This window comes from Nerophis lumbriciformis, linkage group LG22, assembly GCF_033978685.3.
Source record: "Nerophis lumbriciformis linkage group LG22, RoL_Nlum_v2.1, whole genome shotgun sequence".
Lineage (NCBI taxonomy): Eukaryota > Metazoa > Chordata > Actinopteri > Syngnathiformes > Syngnathidae > Nerophis > Nerophis lumbriciformis.
Window position 1 is genome coordinate 35717699 of NC_084569.2, and position 20431 is coordinate 35738129.

A 20431-nucleotide genomic window follows, 5' to 3' on the forward strand; every position below is an offset into this window, starting at 1 on the left:
CAAATGGGTTAGCATGTTTGACGTGTTGTCAGAAGCAGCTGCTGAACAATGTCGGCAAACCTCCGTCCTCCATTGTTGTATCGCGCAGCCAAAGTGTTCCCAAACGGGAGATCTTAACGAGACAGGAGGGTCTTCCAGCTCTGGCTTTTACATGTTGTCCTAGCCCGGTCGCTGCTAGCATGCCGTGTGTTGTGCCTCGGTGTGCATTGTTTACACAACGTGCGGTACGCTACTTAATATGTCCGTGTGGAAACTCGTTCGGTACACCTCCGAACCGAACCGAACCCCCCGTATCGAAACGGTTCAATACAAATACACGTACCGTTACACCCCTACTGCATAGTAATATTGTAGTTCGGTTTTAATTAGTAGTTTGTTCCAAAATGTTAGATGAAAACCGAGTCGTATAAAAATGTAATTACTTTGTTCTAAATACAATTTCAGAACTCCAAAAATATGCTAAACATGCAAAAAACAAATCCAAATACACATGAATGATGTATTACATGGATACATGAACATTTAACTTTTACCTTCATTAAAGACTCTCCTTGGTGAAGATGGCGATGAGCGGAGAGGTAGGAGGGGAAGGAAGAAGTCTTTGCTGAGTGTTCTGTCTTTAAATTCAATAGTGTTTTTCTGTCTTTATCAAAATGCTGGCTCTCGCAACATTATTTGGTCCCATGGTTGCTTATTTTGCAGTTGTACTCAATAACAAAAAGAACAGAGACTAAGTCACCAACACATGGGAGTCTCTGCTTTGGCTCTCGATTGATGATACGCAAGCCAACGGGTTGGTTTGTTCACATTTCCGTACAGTAATAACTGGACAGTAGACAAGAACCGTGTTAAAATGGGAGGTGTACGAAACTGAGGTGCCACTGTATTGTTAAACTGTTCACACATACTGTAAGTTTGTTGATGCATATTATGTTTTGTTTCCCTAAAATCCTGTGTGACAAATCATGATCCACAAATGAAAAACAAATTCACTCAATGAGCTTGAAATATGTCTATCAATATCGGTCTTTGTTTACTTGACTAATATGCAAAACCAGGAATCTGTTTTACTTATAACTTCTAGTTTTAAGATGACCGTCTTTTGTCCTCGCAGGGAGGAACCGGCTTTGCTGCATCTGGTGTGGATCTCAAGGCCAAAGAGGCTCGTCCAGTGATGCAAGTGTGACGGGTACTTTTTATGCACACACCACCAATATTCTCAACAACTCTGATGTGTAAATTAGTGTTAAGATTTCTCCTTTTTTCGTGAATTAAGGCCAGACCGAAAATAATGTGTTTTCATAGCACAGCATGACACCTTGAACATACTCACTACAGTAGTTATAATGGAAGGGTTTTTGTCTTTTTGTATCGTGGAATAAAAAAAAAAAAAGGGTCTTGCTCAGTTTTGTCCTTCTACACATTTATTAATATAGCATTGTTATTAAAAGTAATAGTTTACTGTACCAATGGTATTTTATTTATATTATTAGTCAGCGACACTTGTATTGTCCTTTAATGACCCCGAGTAGAATTGTTCTTGACTTAAAGCCGTAATTGGTTCATAAGAAACAATTTGAAGTTGATGTCATGTGACTATCCCAGGATAGGATATAAAATAGTAGTGTGTTTGTAGCATATTGTTGCCATTAAATGTCATTTTAAACACATTTAACAATTCTAACGCTTTAATAGTGTCTCAAATATTACTATTCACCGATTCTTGTTATACTTTTGAATCAATGCAAAGCTAGGGCTATCTGCTGTTAGCTTTAAAATTGCTATGGAAATCCTGTGACGATAGCAAAAAATAGTAAGGCACTCAATAAATGTACCTGTTTCCAATATTTTTAAATCCATCCATCCATCCATCCATCTTCTTCCGCTTATCCGAGGTCGGGTCGCGGGGGCAGCAGCCTAAGCAGGGAAGCCCAGACTTCCCTCTCCCCAGCCACTTCGTCCAGCTGTTCCTGTGGGACCCCGAGGCGTTCCCAGGCCAGCCGGGAGACATAGTCTTCCCAACGTGTCCTGGGTCTTCCCCGTGGCCTCCTACCGGTCGGACGTGCCCTAAACACCTCCCTAGGGAGGCGTTCGAGTGGCATCCAGACCAGATGCCCGAACCACCTCATCTGGCTCCTCTCCATGTGGAGGAGCAGCGGCTTTACTTTGAGCTCCCCCCGGATGACAGAGCTTCTCACCCTATCTCTAAGGGAGAGCCCCGCCACCCGGAGGAGGAAACTCATTTCGGCCGCTTGTACCCGTGATCTTGTCCTTTCGGTCATAACCCAAAGCTCATGACCATAGGTGAGGATGGGAACTTAGATCGACCGGTAAATTGAGAGCTTTGCCTTCCGGCTCAGCTCCTTCTTCACCACAACGGATCGATACAGCGTCCGCATTACTGAAGACGCCGCACCGATCCGCCTGTCGATCTCACCATCCACTCTTCCCTCACTCGTGAACAAGACTCCGAGGTACTTGAACTCCTCCACTTGGGGCAAGATCTCCTCCCCAACCCGGAGATGGCACTCCACCCTTTTACGGGCGAGAACCATGGACTCGGTCTTGGAGGTGCTGATTCTCATCCCAGTCGCTTCACACTCGGCTGCGAACCGATCCAGTGAGAGCTGAAGATCCTGGCCAGATGAAGCCATCAGGACCACATTATCTGCAAAAAGCAGAGACCTAATCCTGCAGCCACCAAACCAGATCCCCTCAACGCCTTGACTGCGCCTAGAAATTCTGTCCATAAAAGTTATGAACAGAATCGGTGACAAAGGGCAGCCTTGGCGGAGTCCAACCCTCACTGGAAACGTGTCCGACTTACTACCGGCAATGCGGACCAAGCTCTGGCACTGATCATACAGGGAGCGGACTGCCACAATCAGACAGTCCGATACCCCGTACTCTCTGAGCACTCCCCACAGGACTTCCCGAGGGACACGGTCGAATGCCTTCTCCAAGTCCACAAAGCACATGTAGACTGGTTGGGCAAACTCCCATGCACCCTCAAGGACCCTGCCGAGAGTATAGAGCTGGTCCACAGTTCCACGACCAGGACGAAAACCACACTGTTCCCCCTGAATCCGAGGTTCGACTATCCGGCGTAGCCTCCTCTCCAGTACACCTGAATAGACCTTACCGGGAAGGCTGAGGAGTGTGATCCCACGATAGTTAGAACACACCCTCCGGTTCCCCTTTTTAAAGAGAGGAACCACCACCCCGGTCTGCCAATCCAGTGGTACCGCCCCCGATGTCCACGCAACCAAGACAGCCCCACAGCATCCAGAGCCTTAAGGAACTCCGGGTGGATCTCATTCTACACATTTATTTACTGTACCAATGGTACAGTAAAGCACCGAGGAGCTTTTTAACTACCTCAGCAACCTCAGCCCCAGAAATAGGAGAGCCCACCACAGCCTCCCCAGGCACTGCTTCCTCATAGGAAGACGTGTTGGTGGGATTGAGGAGGTCTTCGAAGTATTCCCTCCACCGATCCACAACATCCGCAGTCGAGGTCAGCAATTTAATTCAATTTTGTGGTACAATAAAAACAAGTGTCAAGTAGAATTATTTGGAAATAAGGAATTTGTTTAATGAACGGGCAATGTAACATCACTCAACTTTGACATTAATTAGTAGGACTTTAGAAAAAACATTATGGTCTGTGGTATATCTCACACAATTTTCTTATGGGTTAAGCAGAAGTAAAAATCCTCCTTTGATCAGTTGAACACCTGGGGCCTCACATATTAAACATGTTTACGCACAAAAACCTGGCTATTGTACTTTTTCATGACAAAGATGAGATGTATCAAAACTGAACTAGACTTGGAAATGCTTTATACTTCACGTACGCACATTTCTACAGGATGTGGACACATTTTTGGACACACACGTGGTCGTTGGGGTTTGCCATCATTTGATTTCAACAATGTACAAATCCCGTTTCCATATGAGTTGGGAAATTGTGTTGGATGTAAATATAAACGGAATACAATGATTTGCAAATCCTTTTCAACCCATATTCAGTTGAATATGCTACAAAGACAACATATTTGATGTTCAAACTGATAAACATTTTTTTTTGTTGCAAATAATCATTAACTTTAGAATTTGATGCCAGCAACACGTGACAAAGAAGTTGGGAAAGGTGGCAATAAATACTGATAATGTTGAGGAATGCTCATCAAACACTTATTTGGAACATCCCACAGGTGAACAGGCAAATTGGAAACAGGTGGGTGCCATGATTGGGTATAAAAGGAGATTCCATGAAATGCTCAGTCATTCACAAACAAGGATGGGGCGAGGGTCACCACTTTGTCAACAAATGCGTGAGCAAATTGTTGAACAGTTTAAGAAAAACCTTTCTCAACCAGCTATTGCAAGGAATTTAGGGATTTCACCATCTACGGTCCGTAATATCATCAAAGGGTTCAGAGATTCTGGAGAAATCACTGCACGTAAGCAGCTAAGCCCATGACCTTCGATCCCTCAGGATGTACTGCATCAACAAGCGACATCCGTGTGTAAAGGATATCACCACATGGGCTCAGGAACACTTCAGAAACCCACTGTCAGTAATTACAGTTGGTCGCTACATCTGTAAGTGCAAGTTAAAACTCTCCTATGCAAGGCGAAAACCGTTTATCAACAACACCCAGAAACGCCGTCGGCTTCGCTGGGCCCGAGCTCATCTATGGACTGATACAAAGTGGAAAAGTGTTCTGTGGTCTGACGAGTCCACATTTCAAATTGTTTTTGGAAACTGTGGACGTCGTGTCCTCCGGACCAAAGAGGAAAAGAACCATCCGGATTGTTATAGGCGCAAAATTGAAAAGCCAGCATCTGTGATGGTATGGGGGTGTATTAGTGCCCAAGACATGGGTAACTTACACATCTGTTAAGGCGCCATTAATGCTGAAAGGTACATACAGGTTTTGGAGCAACATATGTTGCCATCCAAGCAACGTTACCATGGACGCCCCTGCTTATTTCAGCAAGACAATGCCAAGCCACGTGTTACATCAACGTGGCTTCATAGTAAAAGAGTGCGAGTACTAGACTGGCCTGCCTGTAGTCCAGACCTGTCTCCCATTGAAAATGTGTGGCGCATTATGAAGCCTAAAATACCACAACGGAGACCCCCGGACTGTTGAACAACTTAAGCTGTACATCAAGCAAGAATGGGAAAGAATTCCACCTGAGAAGCTTAAAAAATGTGTCTCCTCAGTTCCCAAAGCTTAAAAAGAAAGGCCATGTAACACAGTGGTACAAGGTTTTCTGGATTTGAACGTACGCCAATTGTTTTTGTAGGAAATCCACGAAACTCTTAATACATGAGACCCCTTTTAGTATTTATTGTATTATTTGCAAAACACATGAAACATCCTAATTTCGTAGGCTATAAATATTCACAGTTCATCATGCTCTTCGACCTTCATGGCGCCGTAGTCTGTGATGGTGCTGATCTTGATGTCGTCGAGTTTGTCAAGCATCTCGGACAGTGTTAGAAGTCCATCCTGATGGACACACAACAGGGACGTGAAACACTAAAAGATAGGGTGGGGGGCGGGGAGGTTGCACAGATGGTCTGACAATTTCTTAGGACAAGAGGGAATAGGGCACAGAGAGACTTTAAAGGGGAACTGCGCTGTTTTTGGAATCTTGCCGATCATTCACAATCATTATGAGTGTCTTTTAAAACATTTTTTTTTTAACGATTTTAAAGATGCTTGATTGATTGAGAAGTTCATTGACATCTTAAAGAATTGAATCCATGTAATACTTTAAAAAGGCAAATGGATGGCACAAAAAGCCAAAAGGCTTGTTTCCATTGTGGTCCATTAAATATTCATCACATTTGATACATTCAATAATAAAAGATATATAACCTGTAACATGTATATAACAAATTACGTTTAAAAAATGGATAAGTTATGTACATATACACAGTATACATGTCAGGTGATATGAAAAACAATATGTACAAAAAGACCATGATTAAAAACGCTTAAAAGATGCGGCTAATGGGAGCAGTGTTGGGACTAACGCGTTACAAAGTAACGCGTTACTGTAACGCCGTTACTTCCGGCGGTAAATAGTAATCTAACGCGTTATTTTTTATATTCAGTAACTCAGTTACCGTTACTACATGATGCGTTACTGCGTTATTTTACGTTATTTTTTATGTAATATCGGCTAGAAACTGAGAAGATCTGAGTGGTTGGAGTGTCCGCCCTGAGATCGGTAGGTTGTGAGTTCAAACCCAGGCCGAGTCATACCAAGGCCTATAAAAATGGGACCCATTACCTCCCTGCTTGGCACTCAGCATCAAGGGTTGGAATTGGGGGTTAAATCACCAAAAATGATTCCCGGGCGCGGCCACCGCTGCTGCCCACTGCTCCCCTCACCTCCCAGGGGGTGATCAAGGGTGATGGGTCAAATGCAGAGAATCATTTCGCCACACCTAGTGTGTGTGTGACAATCATTGGTACTTTAACTTTAACTTTAACTTTATTGGAGCGCTGCAGAAAAGGCGACGGAGAAGTGTGTGTATGTGTATGTGTGGGAGGGGGCGTGTCTGTGTTTACATCATGGCGGAGCCAGAAGGCGAGTTTCTTAACATGGAGATATTCTCACTACTTTTCTATTGTCGACCCCAAAGAAAAGAACATTTTAGCTAAATGTAAGTTGTGTCTTGGATCAAAGATCCTATCCTAGCAATTCAAATCTGCTGAAACAGCTACAAAAGCAACATGCTTCGATGAATCTAGTAAAGAGAGACACACTTCACCTCCTAAGCAACAGCGGCTGGATTTTAACGAGGCACTGTATTCATTTCCGGGACTTATTTATTTTGCACATTGATTTCTGATTGCATAGCAGCACACGTCTGACTTCTGGCAACATGTGTGTTCCTACTTCCGGAATCAAACACGAGAGTGTTTTCTAAACATGGCAGACTTGGTAACAGACAACAAAAACGACTATTTTTGGACAAATTTGGATTTACAACCCTATACTTTTGAAGCTAAATATATTGCTGCTTATAGAAGTGAGCACAAAAAAAGAGTTGGAGCAGATGGTAGCCGGGAGAGGGGAATAAAAAGCAAATTTGACGCCATAAATATGGAACTTGGAGACAAGCTTTTTCGACATAAATGGATTGCTTACCCAAAAATCAACATGAAACTTCCCCGGCCAGCTGGACCAAACAGACAACTGTCCATCGAGTGAGTCACTTTAATATTGATCATGATACACGCAGCACGTCATGTGTGTTATTACAACTACAGTACATACACTGTCTGGCTAGTTGTGTACAAACAAAACATGAAATGTGGGCTAATACTTTACAGATACTGTAATATGATTGTTCATGTTTTTCAGTCAGTACAGATTGGTGTCTTATCGCAGTGTTGTGCATTACAAACTCAAACGTGTTTCGTGTTGTTGTAGAAGCTAGCTTATCTTTTGCTGTAGTTAGCTTTTACAGCTAATACCGTAGCACGCCAAAGTGTTACGAGACGAAGAGTTCTTTAGTGTTTGATCTTACAATAACAATGTCGCTACAGCTTGGTTATTATACAGGTTACGAAACGTAAATGAAGTATTGTTGACGTTTTGTTATGCATTTTCATACCTGCCAACTACTCCGGTTTTCCCGTAATTAGTACGGTTTTCATCAACCTATTCCGGGTTACGGTTGCAGTGATAAAAAATACGTTTTTTCATTAATTAAAAAAAAATATTTTTTTTAAAGTTTTATTCACGAAATCGCGTAACAATGACAATCGACACTGCTTCCCGTAACTTCCTATCGAGCCATTCCGAATGCCATGCGCGAGGCTATTTATAGCACCGCTGCCAAGCACGAGGCACCTGTTGCCATTGTTTCCAAACGAGCGAACGATCATGGAATCAGCCGGAGAAAAATCGCAAACGAGTCTTAAACCGAAAAGAAAACTGCAGTCATTTCGTGAAGAATATTCAAAAGCCTATCCGGGAATAATTATCCGTTCCAAAAAGGGTGAAAACTACGCGAATTGCACCTTGTGCAGACAAGATTTTTCGATCGGACACGGAGGAATTAGCGATGTAAAAGACCACGTTGGGACAAAAAAAACACAAGTCTAATGCCGTTGCTAGCGATACAAGTGGACAACTTTCAACGTTTTTCGGATTTTAGCCACAAAAAGGTAATGACACTAATGTTATCTATTGGAATTGTTTAGTACTGTTATACTGTTAAAAGTGTTTGTACTATTTATGCTTTCAAGTCCAAGTTGAAGAAATCCTGTTAAATGTTGACAGCATAACTACCAAAATACAGAAGTATGTCCTTAATATTTTTGCAGTGCTATTTCTGTTGAAAAGTTAAAATGATTACATTAGAGATGTGATGTGCCACTTTTCAAGTGTCTGATGGCTTAAATTAATTTTCATTAATTTTTCATATTTTGAATTCTTTTGAAAGGCTTACAAAAAAACTACATTTGAATTGTAATTCCATGCTATTGACAGGACTATTAATTTTAATGAAGTTAGCTTACCATGTTTACAGTATGATAATTGTGATAGAAATGTGAATTTTAGGCACAGAATATTTTTTACAATTGAACAAGGCAGTCGATTATACAAGCTTGGACAGAAAGTTAATGACACCAATTTTTTTTTTTATGGAATTGTTTAGTACTGTTTTACCATTTGTTTACTGTAAAAAGTGTTTATACTGTTTATACTTTCAATTAACGAATTGAAGTCTTGTGAAAGGTTGACAGGATAACTGGCATTAACTGTCAAAATAATTTCAAACTATTGAAGTTAGCTTACAGAATAAACATGTCAATCAACCCATATGATTTTTGCTGTAATATTTTTGTTTTGAAAAGTCACTGTGACTGATAGAAAAGTGATGGTTTTAGCAACATTTTAACCTGTCTGAATGCTAATAATCATTTTGCGTCGGGGGACGAACCTGAACCCCACACCAGGACTTTGTCCTGGACCTACCGGGGCCTGCGGCCCCTGGACCCTGGCTACTAGGTTTTTCTGATTTCAAAAGTTGGCAGGTATGCATTTTTAAAGTGATTTAGTGGTAGAATTGAATGCTCCAGTTGGCTGCATTGCTAGCCACCTACAACGAGACAATTTTTATATGTTAGAAAGCGGGGAAAAAAACATTGTAGGTTAAATTCCAAAAAAGTGCAGTTCCCTTTTAAGGCACAGATTATTTATTGAAGTTTGGAAAAATATTTGTGTATAGGTGGTATTTTTTTCAGGAAGGTACACATTGCTAGTCACAATCACCATTCAATACTAAGCAGAGAATGTGATGAACAGAAAAATGTGTCGTCACACGCTGTGTCCAAAAAAGGACACAGAAAACCTAACAACATAAACCATTGCAGAACAAGGTAAAAAAAAAACTTTCCTACCCGACCGCCTCCAAATTTTGCTGTAAATTTTAATTTTAAAGGAAAGTTTATCCTCAGTTTGTGTATTTCTCATCTTCCTATGCCGGCAGCCGCACAGGCCGTACGACCGGGTAAATCTGTCCCTTGACTTTCACTTCAGCTGCCCTGACTCCACCAAGACATTTCTTGACTAGTCTGCCGATTGGCCACTGCGACCTGGGGAGTTGCCGATCAACCAACATCACCACTTGTCCACTTTTTGGATTGTCCGTGTCCTTATACCACCTGAGCCACTTCTGTAGGTCCGGAAGAAGTTGTAGCAAAAAAGGTCAGTCAGGACCTGGCTGTGTTGCCATCACCCTCTGCTCAGTCGATCACTGGATGCATAGATGGTCTGTGACCAGGTCTGGATCAGCAGGATCTGAGGAAATGTACCCAAGGGGCTTTGCATTTAGTATCCCTTCCACTCCAAGTAGCACGGTCTGCAGTACAGGTTCTGACACTGTCTGATCCTGCAGTACCACTTGGAAGAGCTGGCTTGATTGGCTTAATTTCTAGACCCCATGCTCCTCCGAAATGTGGGGACCACGGAGAGTCGAAGCAAAACTCTATCTTTGGTCCTGCCAGTTGTTCTTGAAGAGTAGCCTTCAAGGTCAGAAGGTTTGCCTGCAGCTCAGCAGCGCCTTCTCGAAAATTAGTTCCTCTGTCAGCCAGAATCTCGACTGGCCTGTCAAAAGTTAAAAAGTTAAAGTACCAATGATTGTCACACACACACTAGGTGTGGCGAGATTATTCTCTGCATTTGACCCATCACCCTTGATCACCCCCTGGGAGGTGAGGGGAGCAGTGGGCAGCAGCGGTGGCCGCGCCCGGGAATCATTTTGGTGATTTAACCCCCAATTCCAACCCTTGATGCTGAGTGCCAAGCAGGGAGGTAATGGGTCCCATTTTTTTATAGTCTTTGGTATGACTCGGCCGGGGTTTGAACTCACAACCTACCGATCTCAGGGCGGACACTCTAACCACTAGGCCACTGAGTCACAGGAAGTGATGAAGCGGCGCAGTCCCATTAGAAAGACGTCAGTGTTGATGCTCTCCAGTAAGTGAAGATGCCCACAGCTTGTTGTCATGCACTCTTTGTTTGTCGGCCCACTTTGATGTTGTTGGGGCTGAAGTCGTCACCCCAGTACACTAGAAGGGTGGCTTGACAGAGACGTGCAGGGGGTAGTGCGGCCATCTGGTATTCCATGCCCCTTGTGGTGACGTTTTCATATATTCTCTTCCTCTCAGAATCTAGTACCTCCTCCTTACCTCTGCAAATACTCTTTCAGAACCTGGATGAACAAGTTGGCTGGAATACTAACCATAACATCTCAATTAGCGATTTAATAAACAAGTTAGAACGGTATGGCATCAGAGGGCTGGTTTTAAACTGGGTAAGCTTCTTAAAGGCCTACTGAAACCCACTTCTACCGACCACGCAGTCTGATAGTTTCTATATCAATGATGAAATCTTAACATTGCAACACATGCCAATACGGCCGGGTTAATTTACTAAAGTGCAATTTTAAATTTCGCGCGACATATCCTGCTGAAAACGTCTCGGTATGATGACGTCAGCGCGTGACGTCGCGGATTGTAGAGGACATTTTGAGACAGCATGGTGGCCAGCTATTAAGTCGTCTGTTCCATCGCAAAATTCCACAGTATTCTGGACATCTGTGTTGGTGAATATTTTGCAATTTGTTCAATGAACAATGGAGACAGCAAAGAAGAAAGCTGTAGGTGGGAAGCGGTGTATTGCAGCCGACTTCAGCAACACAAACACGGCCGGTGTTTCATTGTTTACATTCCCGATAGATGACAGTCAATCTTTACCATTGGCCTGTGGAGAACTGGGACAACAGAGACTCTTACCAGGAGGACTTTGAGTTGGATACGCAGACACGGTACCGTGAGTACGCTTCCAAACATTCGATCGCTTGCCCGTACGTGCGTGCCGCTATGTGCATGTCACGTACGTAACTTTGGGAACTTTGGGGAAATATATGTGCTGTATGAACTTTGGGGAGGTGAACGGTACTTTGGGCTGTGGGATTGAGTGTGTTGTGCAGTTGTATTGGCGGGTTATATGGACGGGAGGGGGGAGGTGTTTGTTATGCGGGATTAATTTGTGGCATATTAAATATACGCCTGGTTGTGTTGTGGCTATTGGAGTATATATATGTCTTGTGTTTATTTACTGTTTTAGTCATTCCCAGCTGAATATCAGGTCCCACCCGCCTCTCACAGCATCTTCCCTATCTGAATCGCTCCCACTGTCCTCTAGTCCTTCACTCTCACTTTCCTCATCCACAAATCTTTCATCCTCGCTCAAATTGATGGGGAAATCGTCGCTTTCTCGGTCCGAATCGCTCTCGCTGCTGGTGGCCATGATTGTAAACAATGTGCAGATGTGAGGAGCTCCACAACCTGTGACATCACGCTACTCGTCTGCTACTTCCGGTACAGGCAAGGCTTTTTTATCAGCGACCAAAAGTCGATGTTCTCTACTAAATCCTTTCAGCAAAAATATGGCAATATCGCGAAATGATCAAGTATGACACATAGAATGGACCTGCTATCCCCGTTTAAATAAGAAAATCGCATTTCAGTAGGCCTTTAGGAAGCAATACGTGGAGCGAGTCGAACACACATTTAGAACTGTAAATATATCTTGTGGCATACCCCAGGGATCAATACTGGGTTCAAAATTGTTCAATCTCTACGTATAATTGTAAAGTTCCAAAACACTTAGTTTTATTCGGTTTTGTTCAGGAGAAAACACATAGAAGTTGATACAAATAACAGAAGAACATGGGCGGTATGGCGTAGTGGGTAGAGCGGCCGTGCCAGAAACCTGAGGGTTGCAGGTTCGCTCCCCGCTTCTTGACATCCAAATCGCTGCCGTTGTGTCCTTGGGCAGGACACTTCACCGCTCATACTGGTGAATGAATGATGAATGAATGATAGGTGGTGGTCGAAGGGGCCGGAGGCGCAAACTGGCAGCCTCGCTTCCGTCAGTCTACCCCAGGGCAGCTATGGCTACAAATGTAGCTTACCACCACCAGGTGTGAATGAATGATAGGTTCCCACTTCTCTGTGAGCGCTTTGAGTATCTAATAATAGAAAAGCGCGATATAAAATCTAATCCATTATTATTATTATTATTAGAAGAAATGGTTTGACAAAAACAGACTATCCTTGAGTTTCAGTAAAACTAAAATGATATTTGGTAACAGCAAAAGAGAAAGTCCAAACTCAAATAGAAATAACTTTGAAAGAATAAAATACATTTTAGGTTTTAGGTGTAATAATAGGTAGATAAAGTTAACTGAAAATCTCACTTAAAAAAAAATATAAGGTAGCAAGAAACATTTCATTATGAAAATAAATTAATAAAGCCAAACATGTTCTGGACCAAAAATCACTCCATATTCTCTACTGCTCCCTAGATTTACCATATCTGAGTAATTGTGAGGAAATTACTACAAAAGTACACTTCATTCACTAAATGTGGTTAGAGTGTCCGCCCTGAGATCAGTAGGTCGTGAGTTCAAACCCCGGCCGAGTCATACCAAAGACTATAAAAATGGGACCCATTACCTACCTGCTTGGCACTCAGCATCAAGGGTTGGAATTGGGGGTTAAATCACCAAAATGATTCCCGAGCGCGGCCACCGCTGCTGCTCACTGCTCCCCTCACCTCCCAGGGTGTGGAACAAGGGGATGGGTCAAAAGCAGAGAGTAATTTCACCACACCAAGTGTGTATGTGACTATCAGTGGTACTTAAACTTTTTTAACTTTAAATAATCATATAGTCCCTACCAATAACTTAGTAGCCTTAAAGTTAGGTTTCCTCTGATGGTACCGATATATGCCTGGGCCAATGGACTATTAGGACTAGTTTTAGGCTCAGGTGATTTTGTACAGTGGTAGTGCACATTGGATGGATGCCCTTGAGATCTCTTGTAGCGCTTTGTTGACCTTGCCTGGTCTCGGAACATGTAGGATGAGCCACATCACCGTCTCGATCCAGGACGTTATTTTCTATGCCTTATTATTGTTCAATAATGCTGTTATGTAGCCATCTTGGCTACATAGCAGAAGAGCAGCGGAAAGAAGAGAAACAAACAGAAGAGGGTCATAAATACTGGGTTCATTTAGGACTCAGTGTACTTATTCAAGTGTACTGACACAATTACTTTCCAACTACGGTACAGTAAAAAAAACCAAGCTATTTCCTTGAGTTAGTAATAGTAACGAGTTAGTAACCGTGACCATACTTGCCAACCTTGAGACCTCCGAATTCGGGAGATGGGGGTGTATATTGTAGCGTCCCGGAAGAGTTAGTGCTGCAGGGGGTTCTGGGTATTTGTTCTGTTGTGTTACGGTGCGGATGTTCTCCCGAAATGTGTTTGTCTATCTTGTTTGGTGTGGGTTCACAGTGTGGCGCATATTTGTAACCGTGTTAAAGTTGTTTATACGGCCACCCTCAGTGTGACCTGTATATTATATGATTGGGCCGGCACGCCAAGGCAGTGCCTTTTTCCAATCCAATCCAATCCACTTTATTTATATAGCACATTTAAACAACAAAAATGTTTCCAAATATTATCCTTAGCTCCACCAATGACTGAATAAAAACAAAAAATAAATACATATAAAACCAATATAAAATAAATATGATTAAAAACTATTTTAAAGGGTAAAACCAATTAAAACAGTAAATAGAAATCAAAATTTAAGGTTTATTGGCGCTCTGTACTTCTCCCTACATCCGTTTACCACTCCGTACAGCGGCATTTTAAAAAGTCATACATTTTACTTTTTGAAACCGATACCGATAATTTCCGATATTACATTTTAAAGCATTTATCGGCCGATTATATCGGCAATCCGATATTATCGGCCATCTCTAATTATACAAATGGTCAATTCCATTCATACAAATTTAAAGTAAGTTGTTTTCAACCAGCAAGTTAATTCTTGATTTGGAATGACACTGACCCAGAAGATAGTAGAACAAATATACAAGAGGCATCATTGTGAATAAAAATATTACACCGCTTTTATTTCCAGTCGCATATACAGGTAAAAGCCAGTAAATTAGAATATTTTGAAAAACTTGATTTATTTCAGTAATTGCATTCAAAAGGTGTAACTTGTACATTATATTTATTCATTGCACACAGACTGATGCATTCAAATGTTTATTTCATTTCATTTTGATGATTTGAAGTGGCAACAAATGAAAATCCAAAATTCCGTGTGTCACAAAATTAGAATATTGTGTAAGGCTAATACAAAAAAGGGATTTTTAGAAATGTTGGCCAACTGAAAAGTATGAAAATGAAAAATATGAGCATGTACAATACTCAATACTTGGTTGGAGCTCCTTTTGCCTCAATTACTGCGTTAATGCGGCGTGGCATGGAGTCGATGAGTTTCTGGCACTGCTCAGGTGTTATGAGAGCCCAGGTTGCTCTGATAGTGGCCTTCAACTCTTCTGCGTTTTTGGGTCTGGCATTCTGCATCTTCCTTTTCACAATACCCCACAGATTTTCTATGGGGCTAAGGTCAGGGGAGTTGGCGGGCTAATTTAAAACAGAAATACCATGGTCCGTAAACCAGGCACGGGTAGATTTTGCGCTGTGTGCAGGCGCCAAGTCCTGTTGGAACTTGAAATCTCCATCTCCATAGAGCAGGTCAGCAGCAGGAAGCATGAAGTGCTCTAAAACTTGCTGGTAGACGGCTGCGTTGACCCTGGATCTCAGGAAACAGAGTGGACCGACACCAGCAGATGACATGGCACCCCAAACCATCACCCAACCATGCAAATTTTGCATTTCCTTTGGAAATCGAGGTCCCAGAGTCTGGAGGAAGACAGGAGAGGCACAGGATCCACGTTGCCTGAAGTCTAGTGTAAAGTTTCCACCATCAGTGATGGTTTGGGGTGCCATGTCATCTGCTGGTGTCGGTCCACTCTGTTTCCTGAGATCCAGGGTCAACGCAGCCGTCTACCAGCAAGTTTTAGAGCACTTCATGCTTCCTGCTGCTGACCTGCTCTATGGAGATGGAGATTTCAAGTTCCAACAGGACTTGGCGCCTGCACACAGCGCAAAATCTACCCGTGCCTGGTTTACGGACCATGGTATTTCTGTTCTAAATTGGCCCGCCAACTCCCCTGACCTTAGCCCCATAGAAAATCTGTGGGGTATTGTGATAAGGAAGATGCAGAATGCCAGACCCAAAAACGCAGAAGAGTTGAAGGCCACTATCAGAGCAACCTGGGCTCTCATAACACCTGAGCAGTGCCAGAAACTCATCGACTCCATGCCACGCCGCATTAACGCAGTAATTGAGGCAAAAGGAGCTCCAACCAAGTATTGAGTATTGTACATGCTCATATTTTTCATTTTCATACTTTTCAGTTGGCCAACATTTCTAAAAATCCCTTTTTTGTATTAGCCTTAAGTAATATTCTAATTTTGTGACACATGGAATTTTGGATTTTCATTTGTTGCCACTTCAAATCATCAAAATGAAATGAAATAAACATTTGAATGCATCAGTCTGTGTGCAATGAATAAATATAATGTACAAGTTACACCTTTTGAATGCAATTACTGAAATAAATCAAGTTTTTCAAAATATTCTAATTTACTGGCTTTTACCTGTATTATGTAACTGGTCCGGCACGCTGTTTATATGGAGGAAAAGCGGACGTGACGACAGGTTGTAGAGGACGCTAAAGGCAGTGCCTTAAAGGCACGCCCTCAATATTGTTGTTCGGGTGGAAATCGGGAGAAATTCAGGAGAATGGTTGCCCCGGGAGATTTTCGGGAGGGGAACTGAAATTCAGGAGTCTCCCGGTAAAATCGGGAGGGTTGGCAAGTACGACTGTGACTAGTATGAAAAGATAAAATCACCACATGTTGTAAAATATTTTATTTGTAACAGTTATTTTGTTGGTAACATATTTTAGTAGCCAACGTTTCCGACACACCTCACTCCTCACTGGGCGCAGTCGTACGTTCTTTGTATCCAAAAACTGCTACTATCTTGCCTTTGTTTCTTACATACGATGTCATAAACAAACGTGAAAGTGGTTGTTGGAGTGTTACACCACGACGGTTTTCAGTAACCACTTTTTAAAGCTCAAACTCAAAACACACTACTGTACCATCAAATTGTGAAGATTGTCATTCAGCCAGGTTATTGTATTGTCAGGGCATTGGATCGGTCACAACTGGACTGTTCAGGTTGCCTTGGAAGACGTCAGTTTCATGCTCAAAGACTAGATAGGCCTGAACACTGCGGCTGCGATACAATCCAAGTCCTGAGAATATCAAATTGAAATGTTTTAGTATGAAAAGTGGGAGTGCGTCACCTGTATCCACATACACGGTATGTGACAGTGTGTTGAACAGTAACTGAGCATGAGCAAGTGTGAACAAGATTACAAGTTCGTACTCTGGATCAGAGTCCAAATTGGCGACCTGTCCTACCCAAACCCCCCTCCCCCCAACCCCCGTGAGCAAACGTCAGATGAGCTCCTCCTGGAACACAACGGCTCATCAGAGTTCGTCGTGTCTCTTAGTTAAATCCTCTCCGTAATTGGTGGCCTGGCTGCCCACAAACATGTTCCAGTTGGCCAGGATTTCCTTCTTGCTCATCTTCTCGTCCTGACCATCCATTCGCCGCATTGGTTTGATTGACAGGGGGAGATGCGGGGAAATTAGACATGAAAGGCAAGAGAAGAGTAAGAGAGAGAAGAGTAATTAAGGATGAATTACATCACAATTACAGAGAATTAATCCCATCATGTTTAATAATTCACATTTTGCTGCATCTGTTGATCCATCTATCTGGTTATTGTATTGATCTGCACTATTTGTGCACTATATGTATTATTATAGCTGACTTTTTAGTTTTTCATTGTTTTACTTTGTAGCTGTATGTAGTATTGGCATCCGTGAAAACTTTGCTATTTTAATGTATTTTGTGTTTTTTGATATTTACCTTTTATTTTCATGTATTTTTACCTTATTTTTTGTGGACTTTTTCTATCTGCACTACAATCAATTAATTTCCCCATTGTGGGATATATAACGCCTATCCTATTATTATAATGTTTAGTCATGTCTTCTGAGTAGAGATGCCGATAAATGCGTGAAAATGTAATATCGGAAATTATCGGTATTGGTTTTTTATCATCGGTATCGTTTAAAAAAAAAAATTTTTTTTTTTTTTTTTTTAAATTAAATCAACATAAAAAACACAAGATACACTTACAATTAGTGCACCAACCCAACAATCCTCCCTCCACAAAAGGGTTGTTTCTTTCTGTTATTAATATTCTGGTTCCTACATTATATATCAATACAGTCTGCAAGGGATACAGTCCGTAAGCACACATGATTGTGCGTGCTGCTGGTCCACTAATAGTACTAACCTTTAACAGTTAATTTTACTCATTTTCATTAATTACTAGTTTCTATGTAACTGTTTTTATATTGTTTTACTTTATTTTTTATTCAAGAAAATGTTTTTAATTTATTTATCTTATTTTATAAAAAAATTTAAAAAGTACCTTATCTTCACCATACCTGGTTGTCCAAATTAGGCATAATAATGTGTTAATTCCACGACTGCATATATAGGTTGATATCGGTATCGGTAATTAAACAGTTGGACAATATTGGAATATCGGATATCCCTACTTCTGATGCATTTTATTGTGAAACGTGCATTTTTAAGTATTGATGTACGTTCAGACTTGCATTTCTTTTAAAAAGCCGCACTCTTCTTGTCTTGTAATACTAAATTCTAAATGCTCGATTACGACTTTCTTAATACGATTTCTTTTAGTGCCGCGTTTGACTTTGCAATATTTTCAAAAGATGATTTCCCTCTCATACATTTCCAACAAGCGTCATCGCGACTCGTGACTTTTCGTTTGGTTTCTGCAGTCAATGTACGTCAATTGGTTGGCTAAGTTGGGGCTCTGAACATAATTTTCTTTCATATATTTTCACACTTTATTCATGTAAAATGTTTGTTTTAATAATCTTTTAAAACCAAACTCGAATTTAATTTGATGCATGTACTAAAACCAATTCATTCAATTTTTTTTTCATGCAAAATAACACATTTTACACAATTTAAAAACATTAATTTAGAATATTTATATTAAAATTGGCCTATATATATTCCTGGCCACGTGATCGACCGGTATCAAACCCACTTTTTCTGCTTACTTGCCTAGCACAAACAGTGACTCGTGGGGGGGCTTTGTGAACACCTGCGGAAATTTGCCGTTATATTCTAATTAGTGACGGAGCAGGAAGGGTCTAAGAATAAGTTTGTGGTAAAATTTAATCAGACGCGCCCTGTCATTCATTTTACATGGGCCTCTTCATGCAAAACCTACTCAGTGGCCTAGTGGTTAGAGTGTCCGCCCTGAGATCGGTAGGTTGTGAGTTCAAACCCCGGCCGAGTCATACCAAAGACTATAAAAATGGGACCCATTACCTCCCTGCTTGGCACTCAGCATCAAGGGTTGCAATTGGGGGTTAAATCACCACAAAATGATTCCCGGGCGCGGCCACCGCTGCTGCCCACTGCTCCCCTCACCTCCCAGGGGGTGATCAAGGGTGATGGGTCAAATGCAGAGAATAATTTCGCCACACCTAGTGTGTGTGTGACAATCATTGGTACTTTAACTTTAACTTTAACTTTAAAATGGGAACCTCCACCAATCACAGCCTGGCTTGCTGTTTTTTTCTAGCATCACACATTATTTAAGGACAACAGCAAAATACTTAAGAGAAGTTGATTTACGCTAACTGAAAGCACTTTTTGAGCACTTTTTATGTTTATTATGTATTTTTTTGGACATCTATAAAGAAAAATAGCTTAAAAAATGTACTTGAATGTTTACTTCCTATACCTAAGTACATTTTAGTGATCATTTAGTGTCTTAAAAGGAGCTGTTTGCAAATTGCTCAAAGGTACCTTTTTCTACCAAAAAATACAATCTTAGGTTAGGTTAAAGAGAACTAATATTTTTGAAATGTCTATAATTTTCACAATTACTACTCTACTTTCCGGACTATAAGCTGCTACTTTTTTCCTACACTTTGAACCCTGCGGCTTATACAAAGGTGCGGTTTATATGTGGATTTTTCTTCACCAATGGCTAAATTATGGAATGGATTAAGCAAAGGAATCAAACCATGTACTAAAATGATCCACTTTAAGAAACTGTTCAAACCCAAAGTGTTCACAAAGTGCAAGGAAGAAGAATCCTGATAAATATCTTGATCCTTATTAAAAAAGGATAAAATCTTCTTAATCTCATAAAGAATATATAAAGACGTTAAAAACGTTCCTGTTTTGTTTGATCAGCCGTGTTACAGACACTGTTTGGTAACAATTAATGTATGTAAATAAACATTTACACCATTTTTTATATAAATAACCAATTTCACAATTTACCGGTATAATGTATATCTACGGCTTAAAGTCTTGTGCGGCTAAAAAATTTAGTGGGTGCGCCTTATAATCCGGAAAATACATTAAATATATTGAATGATAAATACATTTATTGAAATAAAAAATCGCACAAAAGCAGTCCAAGTTAAAGTTAAACTAACAATTTGCAGTTATCATTCAAAAGTGTGTGTGTGTGTGTGTGTGTGTGTGTGTGTGTGTGTGTGTGTGTGCGTGTGCGTGCGTGCGTGCGTGCGTGCGTGCGTGCGTGCGTGCGTGCGTGCGTGCGTGCGTGCGTGCGTGCGTGCGTGCGTGCGTGCGTGCGTGCGTGCGTGCGTGCGTGCGTGCGTGCGTTTTTTGTTTTGTCTTGTCTTGTTCCATAGTAACAGTGGTACTATTGTATTGTTAGTGTATAGGAGTTTTTCTTGTTTTTGTTTGTATAGTATTGTTCTTGTATTATATTGTTTATGTT

At 41.3% G+C, this 20431-nt stretch overlaps 2 protein-coding genes across 3 annotated transcripts in view; one reads left to right on the forward strand and one right to left on the reverse strand.

The window, feature by feature from the left end:
- Positions 1–1973, forward strand: part of nosip (nitric oxide synthase interacting protein) — a 30075-nt gene extending 28102 nt beyond the window's left edge. The window contains exon 9 of the mRNA XM_061973799.2: positions 1115–1973. Within this exon, the coding sequence (XP_061829783.1) occupies positions 1115–1186 (72 nt within the window). The 3' untranslated portion in view covers positions 1187–1973. The remainder of the gene's footprint in view (positions 1–1114) is intronic.
- A 3288-nt stretch (positions 1974–5261) lies between these two features.
- rcn3 (reticulocalbin 3, EF-hand calcium binding domain) overlaps positions 5262–20431 on the reverse strand; it is a 37719-nt gene continuing 22549 nt past the window's right edge. Inside the window, exon 8 of one of the 2 annotated variants that reach the window (XM_061973801.1) lies at positions 5262–5525. In XM_061973801.1, the coding sequence (XP_061829785.1) occupies positions 5418–5525 (108 nt within the window). In that variant the 3' untranslated portion in view covers positions 5262–5417. Of the gene's footprint in view, positions 5526–16398; positions 17151–20431 lie in introns of those variants that run through there. The other variant, XM_061973800.1, reaches the window with a different exon arrangement.